A 17938-nucleotide genomic window follows, 5' to 3' on the forward strand; every position below is an offset into this window, starting at 1 on the left:
TGTGTATTCGTGTCGCAGAGGCTGGAGCAGCAGGAAGGAGCTGAGCTCACAGCCCTGGCGTTCCAAGGGATCCCACTGCAATTCCAGACACGTGGGGTGGGACAAGTGACCCACAGAGGTCCTGAGCTCCAGCCTGGAGATCTCCAGCTGTTCCTCACCCTCCCAGGGGAGATTCCCTAAGAAATCTCCCAGAGAGCAGGCAGAGGAGAGGAGGAATTACAAATTTTGGGGCGCACCTCTGTTCCTGTGCTCCCTCCCCAAAGCACCAGGAGCATTCCCTGTCTCCCAGAGATGAAATCACCACGAGCAGCAGCAATAAATAAAATATTGGATTTGCACTCCCAGGGCCTGCCAGGATCCTCTGCAGCACTTTTAACATGTCCAAGGTTATTTTTTACAACAGGGGATGGCAGAGTTTGAGCTCCATCCCATCCCTGTCACGCAATCCTGGCAGGAGCTGCTGCACTCTGGGATTTCTGGAACATTCCAGGCACTCCCAACTCCTTCCAGATCATCTCTACCTGGCTCTGCAAGGGTGGGAATGAGGGAGCAGGTTATCCCTTCGTCCCCAGGGATGTCCTCAGAGCTTCCTCTGCCTGCCATCAGTTTTTCTGGCTTTTTCCCAAGGGTATTTTTGGGCTCTAGGCTGTTTTCATGAAAGCCCAGAGGACTCTCGGTGCTGGCACTGGAGATTTTATCTGACAAATTATTATTTTTTTGGTTGCAATTTTTTGCCCTTCCCTGGTATAAAAAAGCAGGGAATGGACTTTGGGATACTGAGCAGGGCAGTCTCCACAATCCTGTCAGAGGAATCGGCCAAGGGAGGCCAAATAATTCAAAATTGAATTCCAATTTTGAGAGTTCTACCCTCAAAAATCAAACATTTCACAGCAGAGCAGCGAGTCCAGGTTTAAGCACTCCTGGGTGATGTGGCAGAGCTGATCCCAGCTTTTGGGATACCTGAGCTTTCCCGATTCCCAGCCCAGCAGCACCTCACCCCTCCCTCCTTCACATATCCCATGGAAGGGCAACAACCAGGCAGAACCTGCAGCAGAGAGCCATCACCGCCTCGGCATGCAATCCCAATTAACTGTGCTAATTAGGCCTCACCTTTAATTTTCTGTTTGTACTCTTCTGGTCGGTGGAGGTACATGGCTGCAGCGTCCCCATTGAGAGGATCTATGGGGTTGGGATAGGCCAGCAGCTGGGGCAGGAACGACTCAAAAATATTGGTGAGATCTGCAAGGCAAACACAACCTCGGTGTCAGCGTGCCCAGGGCAGAGCCATCCCAAAAAAACCACCCTGGAACACCCAGACAGCAGCACAAACTCCCAGGGAAACACTCTGGGAATGAGGAGAAAAAATAAAGGGAGGAAAATCAAAAATGAAAATAAAGCTGATGCTGCAGCTCCTCATCCCTACACACACATGCTGATATCCATGGGATAAGCAAGAAGGGGATGGTGCTGATCCCAACCCTAAATCCTGCCTGGATCTTTGGGGGAAACCAAACAAAGGGTGGAGAGGGTGGGGATGTTTCATTCCACACATTGGGAATAAAAAAATCCCTTCCTTCCCACTGCAGGAACATGCTCTCCCTGCATTCATCTCCAAGGGTTCACCCCCAGCCTCATCCCAGGCACACAAACTGCCCAGGCCAAGGGCAGCTCCATGGAAATCCTCCTTTTCTCCTGATGCAGGAACAGGCACAATTCTCTGCTCCTTTATCTGAACTGTAAATTCTCCTGTGCCAATAAAACTCCTCATGCTGATATCCAGGGGTTAAGCAAGGAAGGGGATGGAATTTTCCTGATTTTTAATCCTGGCTGGAACAATCAGGAAAATCTCCCAACAACCAGCGCTGTGCTTTGTCCTTCCCTGAATTCTTTACCCCTTGCAATCCCTGTTTCAATGGAAGTTCTCTGCCCGTGGAGCAGGGCTGGAGCTCAGCCTCTGAGGTCCTTCCAAGCCCAACCATTCCATGAGTGTGTGGGAAGCACAAAGCTCTTCCAGAGCTTTCCATGACCTGGTTAACAGAGCCACTGGGGGTGCACAAACCCCTCCTGGGAAGCACCAACTCCCCATTCCAGAGCTGGGGATGGGCAGGAACCAGCCCTGAGCCATCATCCCTGCTTGGAAATGTTCCTGGTGGGAATGTTCTGGAAATCTCTGATGTGTCTCTGTTTCCTCGCGGCAGGGAAATCCTGGGGGTGAGCATCACCACTGTGGCCACCTCCACCTGTCCCTGCTCCTGGAAAAAAGCTGGATCCCATTCCTGAGCCAGCCCCAGAGCTGCTGAATTCAACTCCCAGAGCCCTCAACTTCCCCCAAAATTCCCCAAAAAAGGGGAAGGAGATCTCCAGGGGCTCTCCCTGTGCAAGGAGCTCCTCCAGAGTTCCAGGCTCCAGCTCTGGATGTGGTGCCCAGGTTGGACAGGAGCTCCTGGGATGGAGCAAAGCAGCACCTGGAGAAAGGATCTGAGTCCCAAAAAGGATCCCAGGGAACAGCAGGAGGGCTCTGGGTGGGAATTCCCTGGATGGAGAAAGGATCTGAACCCCAAAAATGATCCCAGGGAGCAGCAGGAGGGCTCTGGGTGGGAATTCCCTGGATGGAGAAAGGATCTGAACCCCAAAAATGATCCCAGGGAGCAGCAGGAGGGCTCTGGGTGGGAATTCCCTGGATGGAGAAAGGATCTGAACCCCAAAAATGATCCCAGGGAGCAGCAGGAGGGCTCTGGGTGGGAATTCCCTGGATGGAGAAAGGATCTGAACCCCAAAAATGATCCCAGGGAGCAGCAGGAGGGCTCTGGGTGGGAATTCCCTGGATGGAGAAAGGATCTGAACCCCAAAAATGATCCCAGGGAGCAGCAGGAGGGCTCTGGGTGGGAATTCCCTGCCCTGGCACTGCCTGGCCCTTGGCAGCTGCAATTCCCAGGGACTGCATTCGGGCCCTGGCAGCAAGAAGTTGAGTTTGGTTTGTAAAATTTCGTGCCGGGTGTCTCCCCTTGGCTCAGGAGCCTCTCTGTGGCCACTGAGGGCCCCTGAGGAGGAGGCAGCAGAGCCCTGGAACTCCCCTGTGCTCACAGAACCCCAGGAAAATGAGTTTTTCTTGAAGGAACCTCTCTGAACCCCCCAAATGTGGTGGGGACACCCACACTTGAATCAAAAGATAAATTTTGTTTTGCAGCACCGAGGCGCTGCTGCTTCCCCAGGAATGAGCAGGAATTGAACCACGAGGTGCTCAGGAATTTTTTTTTGGTGGATATTCCAGGTTTCTCCCACCTTGGTGGAATGATCTCACCCAGATCCTCTGCCAGCTCTGCTTTAAAGGAATTGGAAAAATTCCTTTTTTAAGTGCAAAAAGGAAAGGAATTATTCCTCCTTTTCCATTTCTTTGTGGGGTGGTGTTGGAATCTTGGGTTGGTGGTTTTGGAGGGAATTCAGCCTTGCCAGTGTCCCCCTGGCAGGACCTGGAATGCTGGGGCACAAAACCACTGCAATTATTCCTTTTTATGCTTTTTGTGGAGAAGCTGATCTCCCACAACAAATCCAAGCTGTGATCCTCATCCTCCTCCACGTGGCAATTCCAGAATTCCCACCAGGAATTCCAGCTACAATCACTTTTCCAGGGAAGAACCTGAAGGATTGGATGTGCACATTCCCCTGGGTTTGTTCCACAAAGCAAACCTGGAATATCTGAAATCCTCATTTTTCAACAGAGACTCAGCTGTGCTCCTTCCAACAACTCCAGCTTTCTCAGTTTTAAATTGATTTGGTTTTTAAATTGACCTGTTAATCTCTAAAAAGCAGATTTTTAACCAGAAACGAGCCCATGGAAACCACTCTGCAGCATCAGAGGCAACACCACCTCCTAACCTGTAAAAAATCTTATTTTTCTCGAGATTTTGGCTCAGGGAGGAGTTTCAAATTCAATTAAAAAAAACCCCCAAAATCAAAGGGAAAAACCCTCCAAAAAGTGGCCTGGAATCACCAGTCACAGAGGAGAATGCCCAACTCACCGTAGAGAGCTGTCCAGGTTTGATTGATTACATCTAGACACACAGTTCCTGACCTGGAACACATGGAAAAAAAATGGAATTAACACTGCAAAACACTCTGGGAATGGAAAAAACTCCTCCCCAAGCCCTTGCCCAGGGTCTGGGATAAGCCCTGAGTTATTCCTATTTATCTCCTTTAACCACCTCCACCTTCCCACTCTGCCCAGGAGAAAAGAAACTGGAATTTTACTGCCAGGGAAGCTCCACACGAGCAAAAAATGATGGGGAAATAAAACTGGAGATTTTGGAGGATTTTCCACAAAGATGAAGGAAGGATTTACTCACGCCTCGTCAATGTTGGGATGGAAGATTTTATTCATGAATCCTGCAAGGAGAAACAGAGAGAAATCAGCAGAAAACCCACAAATAAATCTATTTTTTTTTTGGTTTTTTAACATGAGAAGTCTGGAATTGATGGACCAAGGACCCAAAGCCATCCCAGCCATAAATAATCTTTGAAATAAGCAGGTACCATTCCCACCCTGGGTCCATTCCCCCAAATCCCAGGGAATGCTGGAGTCAGGAAATCCAGGAAAACTCTGCAGTGCAACCACAGAGCTTCTGGTGGATCCTGAGAATTCCTGCCCAGGAGCTCAGTGGAGCTCCCCCATCCCATGAAGTGGGTTTAGAAGGGCAAGAATAAACACTGAACACAAATGTAAGCTCAACATTTGATTTTAAAAATAAATTTTGTATCTATTTTTATATATATATATGTGTGTGTATATATATGTATATATATATAATATATATATAATATATATATTATATATATTATATATATTATATATATTACATAGACACATCATTAGATATATATATATAAAAATATAATTACATATACTCCATTATATATATTTTTTTTATATATATATATATATAAAATAATAAATGTATATTTTTTTTTTTCCCCAACAGAGATTTCCTATGAGCTTGGTATCACAACATTAATCTACACTTGTGAGCCAGGGAGGTAATAATTGAAATTTTCCATCAACACAGCAATTAATTCTGCTGTTGGTGCCTCTGGTCTCCTAAAAAACAGGTTTAGGAGGAGGGAGCTCAATGTGCCTTTGTCCATAATATTTCAGAGGGATTTTGTTGGGTTTTTTTTGCTCTGAGTTGCAAATTAAATGGTGAAATAAATGAAATAAATTTTGAAGTAAAAAATAAATACATTTCTTTTGAATCATTTTAATAAAAAATTATTCAGAATAAATTCAGAAATGGTTTCAAGCCTTACAACAGTCCCCCCAAAACTTGAATCCAAAGATTAATTTTGTTTTCCAGCTGCCAACTTCAACCCCAAGTTCAAGACAGCTGGAAGCTCCAAACATTCTTTTTTTTTTATCCCATAAATAATGGTAAAATAAAACACATTAATGGAATTATGCACCATCCTCAGCCTGTAGAATCCCAAACTCCTCACCAGGAGCAGCCCAAATATCTGCATGTGGCCACAAACCACACATGGATCAGGGGTGGAATCAATTCCTTCATTCCTGGCTTGGAGAAACCACTCGGGATCTGCTCAGAGGGACGGATCCAACAGGAAAAGCTGCTTCCAAACCTTGGAGTTGCCTTTTGGATTGAACAATTGCCAGAAATCCTCCTTTTCTCTGCTGTGCCACCTTTTCTTATTGAGAATTTGTCAAAAATTCTCCTTTTCTCTGTTTTGCCACCTTTATTTATTGAGAATTTGCCATAAATCCTCATTTCCCCTGTTGTGCCACCTTCCTCATTTCCCTCTTGTGCCACCTTTCTGGATTGAGAATTTGCCACAAATTCTCCTTTTCCCTGCTGTGCCACCTTTCTGAATTGAAAATTTGCTATAAATCCTCATTTCCCCTCTTGTGCCACCTTTTCTTTTGAGAATTCACCACAAATCCCCCTTTTCCCTGTTGTGCCACCTTTATTTATTGAGAATTCACCAGAAATCCTCCATTTCTCTGTTGTGCCACATTTTTTTGAGAATTTGCCATAAATTCTCCTTTTCCCTGCTGTGCCACCTTTCTAGATTGAAAATTTGCCATAAATCCTCGTTTTCCCTGCTGTGCCACCTTTTCTTATTGAGAATTTGTCAAAAATTCTCCTTTTCTCTGTTTTGCCACCTTTATTTATTGAGAATTTGCCATAAATCCTCATTTCCCTCTTGTGCCACCTTTCTGGATTGAGAATTTGCCACAAATTCTCCTTTTCCCTGCTGTGCCACCTTTCTGAATTGAAAATTTGCTATAAATCCTCATTTCCCCTCTTGTGCCACCTTTTCTTTTGAGAATTCACCACAAATCCCCCTTTTCCCTGTTGTGCCACCTTTATTTATTGAGAATTTGCTATAAATCCTAATTTCCTTGTTGTGCCACTTTTTTAATTGAAAATTTGCCATAAATCCCCCTTTTCCCTGTTGTGCCACCTTTATTTATTGAGAATTCACCAGAAATCCTCCTTTTCCCTCTTGTGCCACCTTTTTTATTGAGAATTTGCCATAAATTCTCCTTTTCCCTGCTGTGCCACCTTTCTGGATTGAAAATTTGCCATAAATCCTAATTTTCCCTCTTGTGCCACCTTTCTGAATTGAAAATTTGCTATAAATCCTCCTTTCCCCTGTTGTGCCACATTTTTTTTTGAGAATTTGCCATAAATCCTCCTTTTCCCTCTTGTGCCATATTTCTGAATTGAGAATTCACCATAAATCCTCCTTCCCCTGTTGTGCCACATTTTTTTTTGAGAATTCACCATAAATCCTCATTTCCCTGCTGTGCCACCACCCCACAGACCCCAACAAACCCAGGCCCAGGTGGGAATTTCCCTGAATCCTGCAGGAATCCTTTTAAACCAACAGCAACTATTGCCTCTGACTGGGATAAAAGCAGGGAGGAAATTCAGGTCTGGGACATTGACTCCATCCATGGAGAAAGCGCCTTCCAGGACTCAAAAAACATGGAAGTTTTCTTTTCAGAGCAGCCAAAAAAGCCTAAAAGAAATCCGTATTTAACCATTTAAGTGCTGCCAACTTCCCCCACCTTCATGTAATGCTTCAGGGGAGCACTGGGGTGTCCTCCCTGCCCAAAGGAGGAGCAGCCCAGGGTGAGTGACAGCGTGGAGCCCAGCTGGGACTGAAATCCCTCCCTGATTTCCCAGGAATTGGGACACAACCACAATTCCAGCCTGGACTGGGGGGTTCTGCACAAACCCAAGGCTCAGACAATGCCCAAAAGCCAGAACAACCTCCAGGAGAAAGGAGAACTCCAAACATCTCCACGCTGCCAAGTGAATTTCAGGAAGAGCCTGGCAGGATTCAGCTGCAGAAGCTGAAGCAGATTCACCAAGGGGAGCTGGAGTTCCATCAAATATTTACACTCTGCAGCTCCCACAAGTTTAAATCAGGTCACGGATCCATTTTGTCGGGGCTGAGCTGCAGCCAGCGCTGATCCCGACCCGAAATCCTGCCTGGATCTTTGGGGGAAACCAAATAAAGGATGGAGAGGGTGGGGATGTTTCATTCCACACATTGGGAATAAAAAAATCCCTTCCTTCCCACTGCAGGAACATCCTCTCCCTGCATTCATCTCCAAGGGTTCACCCCCAGCCTCATCCCAGGCACACAAACTGCCCAGGCCAAGGGCAGCTCCATGGAAATCCTCCTTTTCTCCTGATGCAGGAACAGGCACAATTCTCTGCTCCTTTATCTGAACTGTAAATTCTCCTGTGCCAATAAAACTCCTCATGCTGATATCCAGGGGTTAAGCAAGGAAGGGGATGGAATTTTCCTGATTTTTAATCCTGGCTGGAACAATCAGGAAAATCTCCCAACAACCAGCGCTGTGCTTTGTCCTTCCCTGAATTCTTTACCCCTTGCAATCCCTGTTTCAATGGAAGTTCTCTGCCCGTGGAGCAGGGCTGGAGCTCAGCCTCTGAGGTCCTTCCAAGCCCAACCATTCCATGAGTGTGTGGGAAGCACAAAGCTCTTCCAGAGCTTTCCATGACCTGGTTAACAGAAACCAGCACTAAAAACCTCATTGGCTCTGTACTGATTTTTATGGACAAAAAGGACACAGTGCCCATAAACATCCAGGTAAAAATGAAATTCCAAGTTCTACAGGAAGCCAGGAGGGAGACAAAAAAAAAATCCCAACAGTGGGGCGGGTTTATTGTCACACAGCTCATCCCAATGAATGCCCTGTGCAGAATTCCAGGTGAGCATTCCAGATTTTGGGGTTCTCTCCAGGACATGGAGCTGAGGTCACAGCCTGAGATTCCAGCTGCTGGACTGGTTATAAACATCTAATTTAGTATTTTAATCCAAAATTCCCACTGAACTCCTGGAAAAGGCAGTGTTTGGGAAGGATGTGAGCAGCACAATCCACCCTTTCTGTATGGAGAAAGTTATAAATATCTAATTTAATATTTTAAACCAGAATTCCCCCTGAACTCTTCGAAAAGGGAGTTCTTGGGAAGGATGTGAGCAGCACAATCCACCCTTTCTGTATGGAGAAAGTTATAAATATCTAATTTAATATTTTAATCCAAAATTCCCACTGAACTCCTGGAAAAGGCAGTGTTTGGGAAGGATGTGAGCAGCACAATCCACCCCAGTATGGAGACACCAAAGTCCAGGATTGCCTTTGGAATAAAAGCACAAAACCCATGTGGATAAAAAGGCTTTGGGTGATAACAGAAAACCCCCTGGGCATCCCTAAGGAATTCCACACCAGGAAGGGATGCAGCTGGAAAACCAACCTGGGAAACCAACACTGGTGTTGCACCATCAGCCTGGAGTGAGAATTCCCTGGATTGCCAAAAACCCTCGAGGAGAAGGGAATTGTTAAATTGAAACCCCAGCTCACCAAAGGCTGGCAATTCCTCAGGGCTGGAAACTGGGAATGGGCAAGATTGCCACCCCAACTCCTGGATAACTTGGGAAACACGGAAGATTCCCACCCTAATGGCTTGGGAATGTGGAAGATTCCCACCCCAATACCTGGAAAATATGGAAATGGGGAAGATTCCCAGCCTAATACCTGGAAAACCTGGAAGATTCCCACTCCAACACCTGGATAACTTGGGAATGGGGAAGATTCCCACCCTAATACCTGGAAAATATGAAATGGGGAAGATTCCCACCCTAATACCTGGATAACTTGGGAATGTGGGAGTTTCCCACCCTAGTACCTAGATAATTTGGAATATGGAAGATTTCCACCCTGATACCTGGATAATCTGGAAGTAGGGAAGATTCCCACCCTAATACCTGGAAAATATGGAAATGGGGAAGATTCCCACCCTAATTCCTGGATAATTAGAAATGTGGAAGATTCCCACCCTAATACCTGGAAAAAATGGAAGATTCCCACCCCAATACCTGGATAACTTGGGAATGTAGAAGATTCCCACCCCAATACCTGGATAATTAGGAATATGGAAGATTTCCACCCCAATACCTGGATAATTAGAAATGTGGAAGATTCCCACCCTAATACCTGGAAAACCTGGAAGATTCCCACCCCAATACCTGGATAACTTGGGAATGTGGGAGTTTCCCACCCCAATACCTGGATAACTTGGGAATGTAGAAGATTCCCACCCCAATACCTGGATAACTTGGGAATGGGGAAGATTCCCACCCCAATACCTAGATAACTTGGGAATGTGGGAGTTTCCCACCCTAGTACCTAGATAGTTTGGAATATGGAAGATTTCCACCCCAATACCTGGATAATTAGAAATGTGGAAGATTCCCACCCTAATACCTGGATAACTTGGGAATGTAGAAAATTCCCACCCTAATACCTGGGAAACCTGGAAGATTCCCACCCCAATACCTGGATAACTTGGGAATGTGGAAGATTCCCACCCTAATACCTGGATAATCAGGAAATGTGGAAGGTTCCCACCCTAATACCTTGGGAACGTGGAAGATTCCCACTCCAATACCTGGATAATTAGGAAATGTGGAAGATTCCCACCCTAATACCAGGATAACCTGGAAAATGTTGAAGACTCCCACAGAATCCCAGAATGGTTTGGGTTGGAAGGGCTCATAAAGCTCATCCAGGTTCCACCCCCTGCCATGGGGACATTTCCCACATTTTCCTGGTTGTTTTTCCACCAGCCAGGCAGAACTCACAAGGACATTCCCAGAGGCACATCCCAATGTCCCAGCCTTGCCCAGGAGAGCCCGGTGACACCAATGTGCTCTGTGTTTATCTGGGCAAATAAAAGGCACAAACTGAGCACAAACATCCATGAAAAATGGAAATCCAGGAGCAGTTGGGATCAATTCAAGAGCATTTCCCACTGGATGTTTCCATCCACCTACCCATCCCAAACTCCACCTACCCATCCCAAACTTCCAAAAATATCCATGAAAAATGGAATTCCAGTTGGGATCAATTCAAGAGCATTTCCCACTGGATGTTTCCATCCACCTACCCATCCCAAACTCCACCTACCCATCCCAAACTTCCATAAATATGCATGAAATATGAAAATCCAGGTGCAGCTGGGGATAATTCAAGAGGATTTCCCACTGGATTCAGGTTTCTATCCACCTACCCATCCCAAACTCCCATAAATATCCATGAAAAATGGAAATCCAGGTGCAGTTAGGATCAATTCAAGAGGATTTCCCACTGGGTGCAGGTTTCTATCCACCTACCCATCCCAAACTTTCATAAATATCCATGAAAAATGGAATTCCAGGTTCAGTTTGGGATCATTCAAGAGGATTTCCCATTGGATGTTTCCATCCACCCACCCATCCCAAACTCCACCTACCCATCCCAAACTCCACCTACCCATCCCAAACTCCCACAAACATCCATGAAAAATGGAATTCCAGGTGCAGTTGGAGATAATTCAAGAGGATTTCCCACTGGGTGCAGGTTTCCATCCACCTACCCATCCCAAACTTCCATAAATATCCAAGAAATATGAAAATCCAGGTGCAGTTTGGGATCATTCAAGAGCATTTCCCATTGGATGTATCCATCCACCTACCCATCCCAAACTCCCATAAATATCCACGAAAAATGGAATTCCAGGTGCAGCTGGGGAAAATTCAAGAGATAAATATCCATGAAAAATGAAAATCCAGGTGCAGTTTGGGATCAATTCAAGAGCATTTCCCACTGGGTGCAGGTTTCCATCCACCTATGCATCCCAAACTCCCACAAACATCCATGAAAAATGGAATTCCAGGTGCAGTTAGGATAATTCAAGAGGATTTCCCACGGGATTCAGGTTTCTATCCACCTACCCATCCCAAACTTCCATAAATATCCAAGAAATATGAAAATCCAGGTGCAGTTTGGGATCATTCAAGAGCATTTCCCATTGGATGTATCCATCCACCTACCCATCCCAAACTCCCATAAACATCCATGAAAAATGGAATTCCAGGTGCAGGTGGGATCAATTCAAAAGCACTTCCCACTGCGTATTTCCATCCACCTACCCATCCCAAACTCCCATAAATATCCATGAAAAATGGAATTCCAGGAGCAGGTGGGATCAATTCAAAAGCATTTCCCACTGCGTATTTCCATCCACCTACCCATCCCAAACTCCCATAAATATCCATGAAAAATGGAATTCCAGGAGCAGGTGGGATCAATTCAAAAGCATTTCCCACTGCGTATTTCCATCCACCTACCCATCCCAAACTCCCATAAATATCCATGAAAAATGGAATTCCAGGAGCAGGTGGGATCAATTCAAAAGCATTTCCCATTGGATGTTTCCATCCACCCACCCATCCCAAACTCCCCACACATGGATCTGCTCATGGGTTGAGGACAGCTGGACATTTCTCCCTCCCCCAACACCTAAGGCCCTGCAAGGGAAGTGGTTTTTAAATTTGAAATGTTGAATTTTTAGCCCCACTTCTCACCAATTTCAGGGACTCCCTTGCTGTGGAGCCACCACGAGAAGGTTGAGGAGCCATGGCAGGAGGTGGGGAGAGGGCACGAGGACAAATCCTCTGCCCCAGTCCCAGCTGGTTTTGCCTCTGGATGGTCCCATTTTCCAGGGATGTTCCCACCCTGGAGCTTCACTCCCTGTCAGGTCAAGGAGCCCTCCTTGGCAAAGCACAAATTGATTTTTGATGGAATTTGAAGTGAGGAGCACTCACTAACACAAGGAGTTTTTATCCCTCAAAACCCAGGAGCTTTCCAAAACAATAAAAATGAAGCACAAGCCAGGAGAAATCTGTGAAATCCTGGCTGGAATTCAATGAAATTTAAAAAAAATGAAATTAAATCCAGCTGCATTCCTGTACCAGCTGCCACAATGCCTCATTCCACACACACACACACATATATATATATATATTTATACATATATTCCATATGTTCTGTGCACACACCAGGTGCTTTGTTTGGGAAAACACTTGGAAAAAAGGGAAAATAGAAATGCAAGGGAAAACAGAAATATCTGCACCTGCAGGTAACTGGGACAGAGATGGAGGAGAATGAGAGCTGGGTGTGAAGATACAGAAAATACAATAATGCAGATAATATAATAGAAAAATGTAAAAGTAAGAAATATAGATAAACATATATTCCATATGTTCTGTGCACACACCAGGTGCTTTGTTTGGGAAAACACTTGGAAAAAAGGGAAAATAGAAATGCAAGGGAAAACAGAAATATCTGCACCTGCAGGTAACTGGGACAGAGATGGAGGAGAATGAGAGCTGGGTGTGAAGATACAGAAAATACAATAATGCAGATAATATAATAGAAAGATGTAAAAGTTAGAAATATAGATAAATTTATAAATATATAAAATTTATAAATATATAAAATTTATAAATATAGAGGGAATTTATAATTATAGAGCGAACTTATGAATATTGAGAGAATTTATAAATCTTGAGAGAATTTATGAATATTGAGAGAATTTATGAATATAGGGAGAATTTTTATAAAAATAAGTAGCATATATAGAATTTATTTGAGATATTGAGGATCTGGGTGTTTTGAATGTAAATTTTCCAGTTGTGGCATTTGATTATTAACAAAACCCCGTGCTGGCCTAATCTTCCTGCAGATTTTTAAATAAATAATAATTAAATAGGAAATAAATTCCAGGCTCCCAGGTTGTTGCTGCTGTACCCAAGCAGGGCAGGACATTCCCACTCTGGATTTCCTCCTGCTTGTGGCATTAAAGGGAATTCATCTCCAGCTCTCTGCAGGGCAGGGAGGGATTAAAAACACCAAATTCCCACAAATTTCTGTGACCTGGGAGCTCCAAGGAGCCCTCCCAGCGCTCCAGAACTCTTCTTTGGGAAAGCAGGAAAAGCAGGAATTTCCCTGGAGATTTTAAATGCCAAGGAAAGGAGAGAAACAGAATCCCAAAGAGGGAAAGGAGAGAAGCAAAATCCTAAACAGGGAAAGGAGAGAAGCAAAATCCCAAACAGGGAAAGGAGAATCCTAAACAGGGAAAGGAGAATCCCAAACAGGGAAAGGAGAGAAGCAAAATCCTAAACAGGGAAAGGAGATGAAAGAAGAGAAATAAAATCCTGAACAGGGAAAAGGAGAATCCTAATCAGGGAAAGGGGAGAAGAAAAATCCTAAACAGGGAAAAGGAGAAGCCCAAACAGGGAAAGGAGAATCCTAAATAGGGAAAGGAGAATCCCAAACAGGGAAAGGAGAGAATCAAAATCCCAGACAGGGAAAGGAGAGAAGCAGAATCCTAAACAGGGAAAGGAGAATCCCAAACAGGGAAAGGAGAATCCCAAATAGGGAAAGGAGAGAAACAAAATCCTAAACAGGGAAAGGAGATGAAACGAGAGAAATAAAATCCTGAACAGGGAAAAGGAGAATCCCAAACAGGGAAAGGAGATGAAAGAAGAGAAGCAAAATCCCAAACAGGGAAAGGAGAATCCCAAACAGGGAAAGGAGAATCCCAAATAGGGAAAGGAGAATCCTAAATAGGAAAAGGAGAATCCTAAACAGGGAAAGTAGAGAAGCAAAATCCCAGACAGGGAAAGGAGAGAAGCAGAATCCTAAACAGGGAAAGGAGAATCCCAAACAGGGAAAGGAGAATCCTAAACAGGGAAAAGGAAAGTCCCAAATAGGGAAAGGAGATGAAAGGAGAGAAGAAAAATCCTAAAGAGAGAAATGAGAATCCCAAACAGGGAAAGGAGAATCCTAAATAGGGAAAGGAGAATCCCAAACAGGTAAAAGGAGAATCCCAAACAGGGAAAGGAGAGAAGCAGAATCCCAAACAGGGAAAGGAGATGAAAGGAGAGAAGAAAAATCCTAATCAGGGAAAGGAGAATCCTAAATAGGGAAAAGGAGAGAAGCAGAACCCTAAACAGGTCCAACCCCTTTGGCAATGGAAGCAGACATGGAGCAGGGAAGTGTTTCCTCACAAATGCAGGAATATTCCCAATAATTGGCTGAAACAGCAGGAGCAGCAGGAGTTGGGGTTTTTTTGGAGCAAGTGCTCCAGTTAAACCGTGGAAATCGGGATATTCAGGGATTTATTTATTTATGCTGATGGGAGCTCTCAAGCCCAGAGCCAAGCTACACCAGGCTCTGTGGGAATTCCTGCTTTTCCTGGGATGTGCATTCTCCTGTTGGGAAAAAGCATCCTGCAAAACCCACAGCAAACCCAGGAACGCTGCAGGGTGGGACGTCCCAGGAATCCCCACACGAGAACTCAGGATGGTTGAGATGCTCAAATACGGGAAACCAGAAATTCCCAGCGCAGTTTTTAGGGAACGGCAACAATGATCCACGTGAAAAACAGGGAATAAATGCCATGGATCTCTGACGGTGGGAGAGAGAAGATTTGGCAGGAGAAGAGCCAGAAAAGCTTCTCCTGGAGATGAAGAGATCCCTGATCCTTTAGGGATTCCCAAAACTTCCACACCTTTCCCAAGGAACCCACAGGAAAACCCTCTCCTGGTCAGGCCGGTACTTTGGGAAAGAACACAAAGATTTTCTGGATCTCACCCTTGGGATAAAAAGATCCTAAAACATCCTAAAATATTCCAAGGGAACTCTTACCCATCATTTTTCTGCAGCACATGGATACGCTCCCCAAAAAAAAAAAAAAATAAAATTTCAAGGGTAAAATCAAGGAAAAGCAAAAAATACTTTTAAAAAAGTCACATTTTGTGCAAAAAAATTCATGCCAGGATCAAAGGTTTTTTAGGATGGGAGGAATATTTCAGCCCCCAGTCCTGGAAAGGTGCAAGGATGGGGTTTGTGTTTTAAGCTTGGGGATAAAGGTGGAATTTATTCAAGGAATAAATTGGATTTCATATTTTCTCCAAGGAGAGACTGACATGGGCAATGTGAACTCTGCAGAGAACAGGAACAACTCCAGCACCTCCTTGCCATCTATGGGCTCCAAAACCCCTGAAATCTTTCCCTTCCACCCCTAAAAATCAGAGATTTCCACAGGAAACTCCTTCCCTACTAATTATAATTATAATTATTTTCCAGAGCTCAAGCAGGGTTAGGAATGGGAGAATTCCCATTTCCATCACTTCCAGTCTCTAAAAATCAAGAGATTTCCAGATGAAATTCCTTCCCTGTTAATTATAATTATTATCCAGAGCTCAGGCTGTGTTGGGAATGGGAGAATTCCCATTTCCATCACTCCCAGTCTCTAAAAAATAGAGATTTCCACAGGAAATTTTTTCCCTATTAATTATAATTATAATTATAATTATTACCCAGAGCTCAGGCAGGGTTAGGAATGGCAAAATTCTCATTTCCAGTGCTCCCAGTCTCTAAAATTCAAAGATTTCCAAGGAAACTCCTCCCCTATTAATTATAATTATGATTATTTTCCAGAGCTCAGGCTGGGGTAGGAATGGGAGAATTCCCATTTCCATCACTCCCAGTCTCTAAAAATCAGAGATTTCCACAGGAAATTTCTTCCCTATTAATTATAATTATTACCCAGAGCTCAGGCACGGTTAGGAATGGGAAAATTCTCATTTCCAAAAATGGGAAATAAAGGTAAAAAACCCTTCCTGGGAGCTTTCCTGAGTTCCAGAACTTTCCTTGGAGCTCCCCCAGCTTTTCCTGAGCTCGGCTCTAGCAGGGATTTTATCCATCCCTACTCGTGGTTCCAGCAGGAGGCAGATTTTAGGGGGAAAAATGGGATTTTCAGCAAGAGCCTGAGGAGAAAAATGGGTTTTTCTGGGAAGAGGAAAATTTTGGGAAGGAAAAAAGGGATTTTCCAGCAAGAGGCAGATTTTTAGGGAGAAAAATGGGGGTTTTCAGCAAAAGTCTAAGGAGAAAAATGAGGTTTTTCAGCAAGAGGAAGATTTTGGGAAGGAAAAAAGGGATTTTCCAGCAAGAGGCAGATTTGGAAAGGAAATAAATGAGTTTTCAGCAAGAGCCTGAGGAGAAAAATGGGGTTTTTCCACAAGAGGAAGATTTGGGGAAGGAAATAAATGAGGTTTCAGCAAGACCTTGAAGAAAAATAAAAGGGGTTTTCTGCAAGAGGAAGTTTTTTGGGAAGGAAAAAAGGATTTTCCAGCAAGAGGCAGATTTTTAGGGAGAAAAATGGGGGTTTTCAGCCAGAGCTTGAGGAGAAAAATGGGGTTTTTCAGCAAGAGGAAGATTTTGGGAAGGAAAAAAAAAAGGATTTTCCAGCAAGAAAAATACTTTGGGAAGGAAATAAAGGAGGTTTCAGCAAGAGCTTGAGGAGAAAAAAGGGGTTTTCCAGCAAGAAGAAGATTTTGGGAAGGAAAAAAGGGATTTTCCAGCAAGAAGAAGATTTTGGGAAGGAAAAAAGGGGTTTTACACTAAGAAGCAGTTTTTGGAGAAGAAAAATATGAGGTTTCAGCAAGATCTTTAGGAGAAAAAAGGGGTATTTCAGCAAGAGGAAGATTTTAGGAAGGAAAAAAAGGAGGGTTTAGCAAGAGGCAGTTTTTTAGGTAGAAAAGAAAGGTTTTTCAGCCACTTGAACAGAGACTCGTAGGGTGAGGGAAGCTCCTCGTGGGGTCTGGGACAAACCAGTGGAAACACAACAAGATTTAAACAAGAGAGGGATGGAAAACTGAGAGAAAAGCAGCAAAATCGACGTGAAAAGGGCCAAAAGAACTCAGAGATGTGAGCAGAAGCAGCTCCCCGCACATGGCCCTGCCCCTGGGATGTCCAGCCAGGCTGGACTGGGGCTGGAGCAGCCTGGGACAGGGGGAGGTGCTGGGGCTGAGGTTTCAGATCCCATCCCATGGGGTTTAAGATCCCTTTCCATGATTCTGTAAGGTTGAAGACCCCATCCCATGATTCCATGAGGTTTAAGATCCCATCCCACAATTCCATGAGGTTTCAGATCCCATCCCATGATTCCATGAGGTTTCAGATCCCTTTCCATGATTCCATGAGGTTTCAGACCCCATCCCATGCGGTTTAAGATCCCATCCCATGCGGTTTAAGACCCCATCCCATGAGGTTTAAGATCCCATTCCATGAGGTTTAATATCCCATCCCATGATTCCATGAGGTTTAAGATCCCTTTCCATGATTCTGTAAGGTTGAAGACCCCATCCCATGATTCCATGAGGTTTCAGATCCCATCCCATGAGGTTGAAGACCCCATTCCATGATTCCATGAGGTTTCAGATCCCATCCCATGAGGTTTAAGATCCCTTTCCATGATTCCATAGGGTTGAAGACCCCATCCCATGATTCCATGAGGTTTAAGATCCCATCCCATGCGGTTTAAGACCCCATCCCATGAGGTTTAAGATCCCATCCCATGATTCCATGAGGTTTAAGATCCCTTTCCATGATTCTGTAAGGTTGAAGACCCCATCCCATGATTCCATGAGGTTTCAGATCCCATCCCATGAGGTTGAAGACCCCTTTCCATGATTCCATGAGGTTTCAGATCCCATCCCATGATTC

The 17938-nt window shown here is 44.5% G+C and overlaps 1 protein-coding gene across 2 annotated transcripts in view; it reads right to left on the bottom strand.

Moving 5' to 3' along the window:
• Window positions 1–17938, bottom strand: part of UBE2H (ubiquitin conjugating enzyme E2 H) — a 59703-nt gene that overhangs the window by 4625 nt on the left and 37140 nt on the right. For both annotated transcript variants that reach the window (XM_031061883.1, XM_031061882.1), the window contains exons 4-6: window positions 4344–4383; window positions 4020–4072; window positions 1111–1239 (exon numbers count right to left, since the gene is read on the bottom strand). In XM_031061883.1, the coding sequence (XP_030917743.1) occupies window positions 1111–1239; window positions 4020–4072; window positions 4344–4383 (222 nt within the window). The remainder of the gene's footprint in view (window positions 1–1110; window positions 1240–4019; window positions 4073–4343; window positions 4384–17938) is intronic.

The sequence above is a fragment of the Geospiza fortis genome, unplaced genomic scaffold (genome assembly GCF_000277835.1).
Source record: "Geospiza fortis unplaced genomic scaffold, GeoFor_1.0 scaffold61, whole genome shotgun sequence".
Taxonomy (NCBI): domain Eukaryota; kingdom Metazoa; phylum Chordata; class Aves; order Passeriformes; family Thraupidae; genus Geospiza; species Geospiza fortis.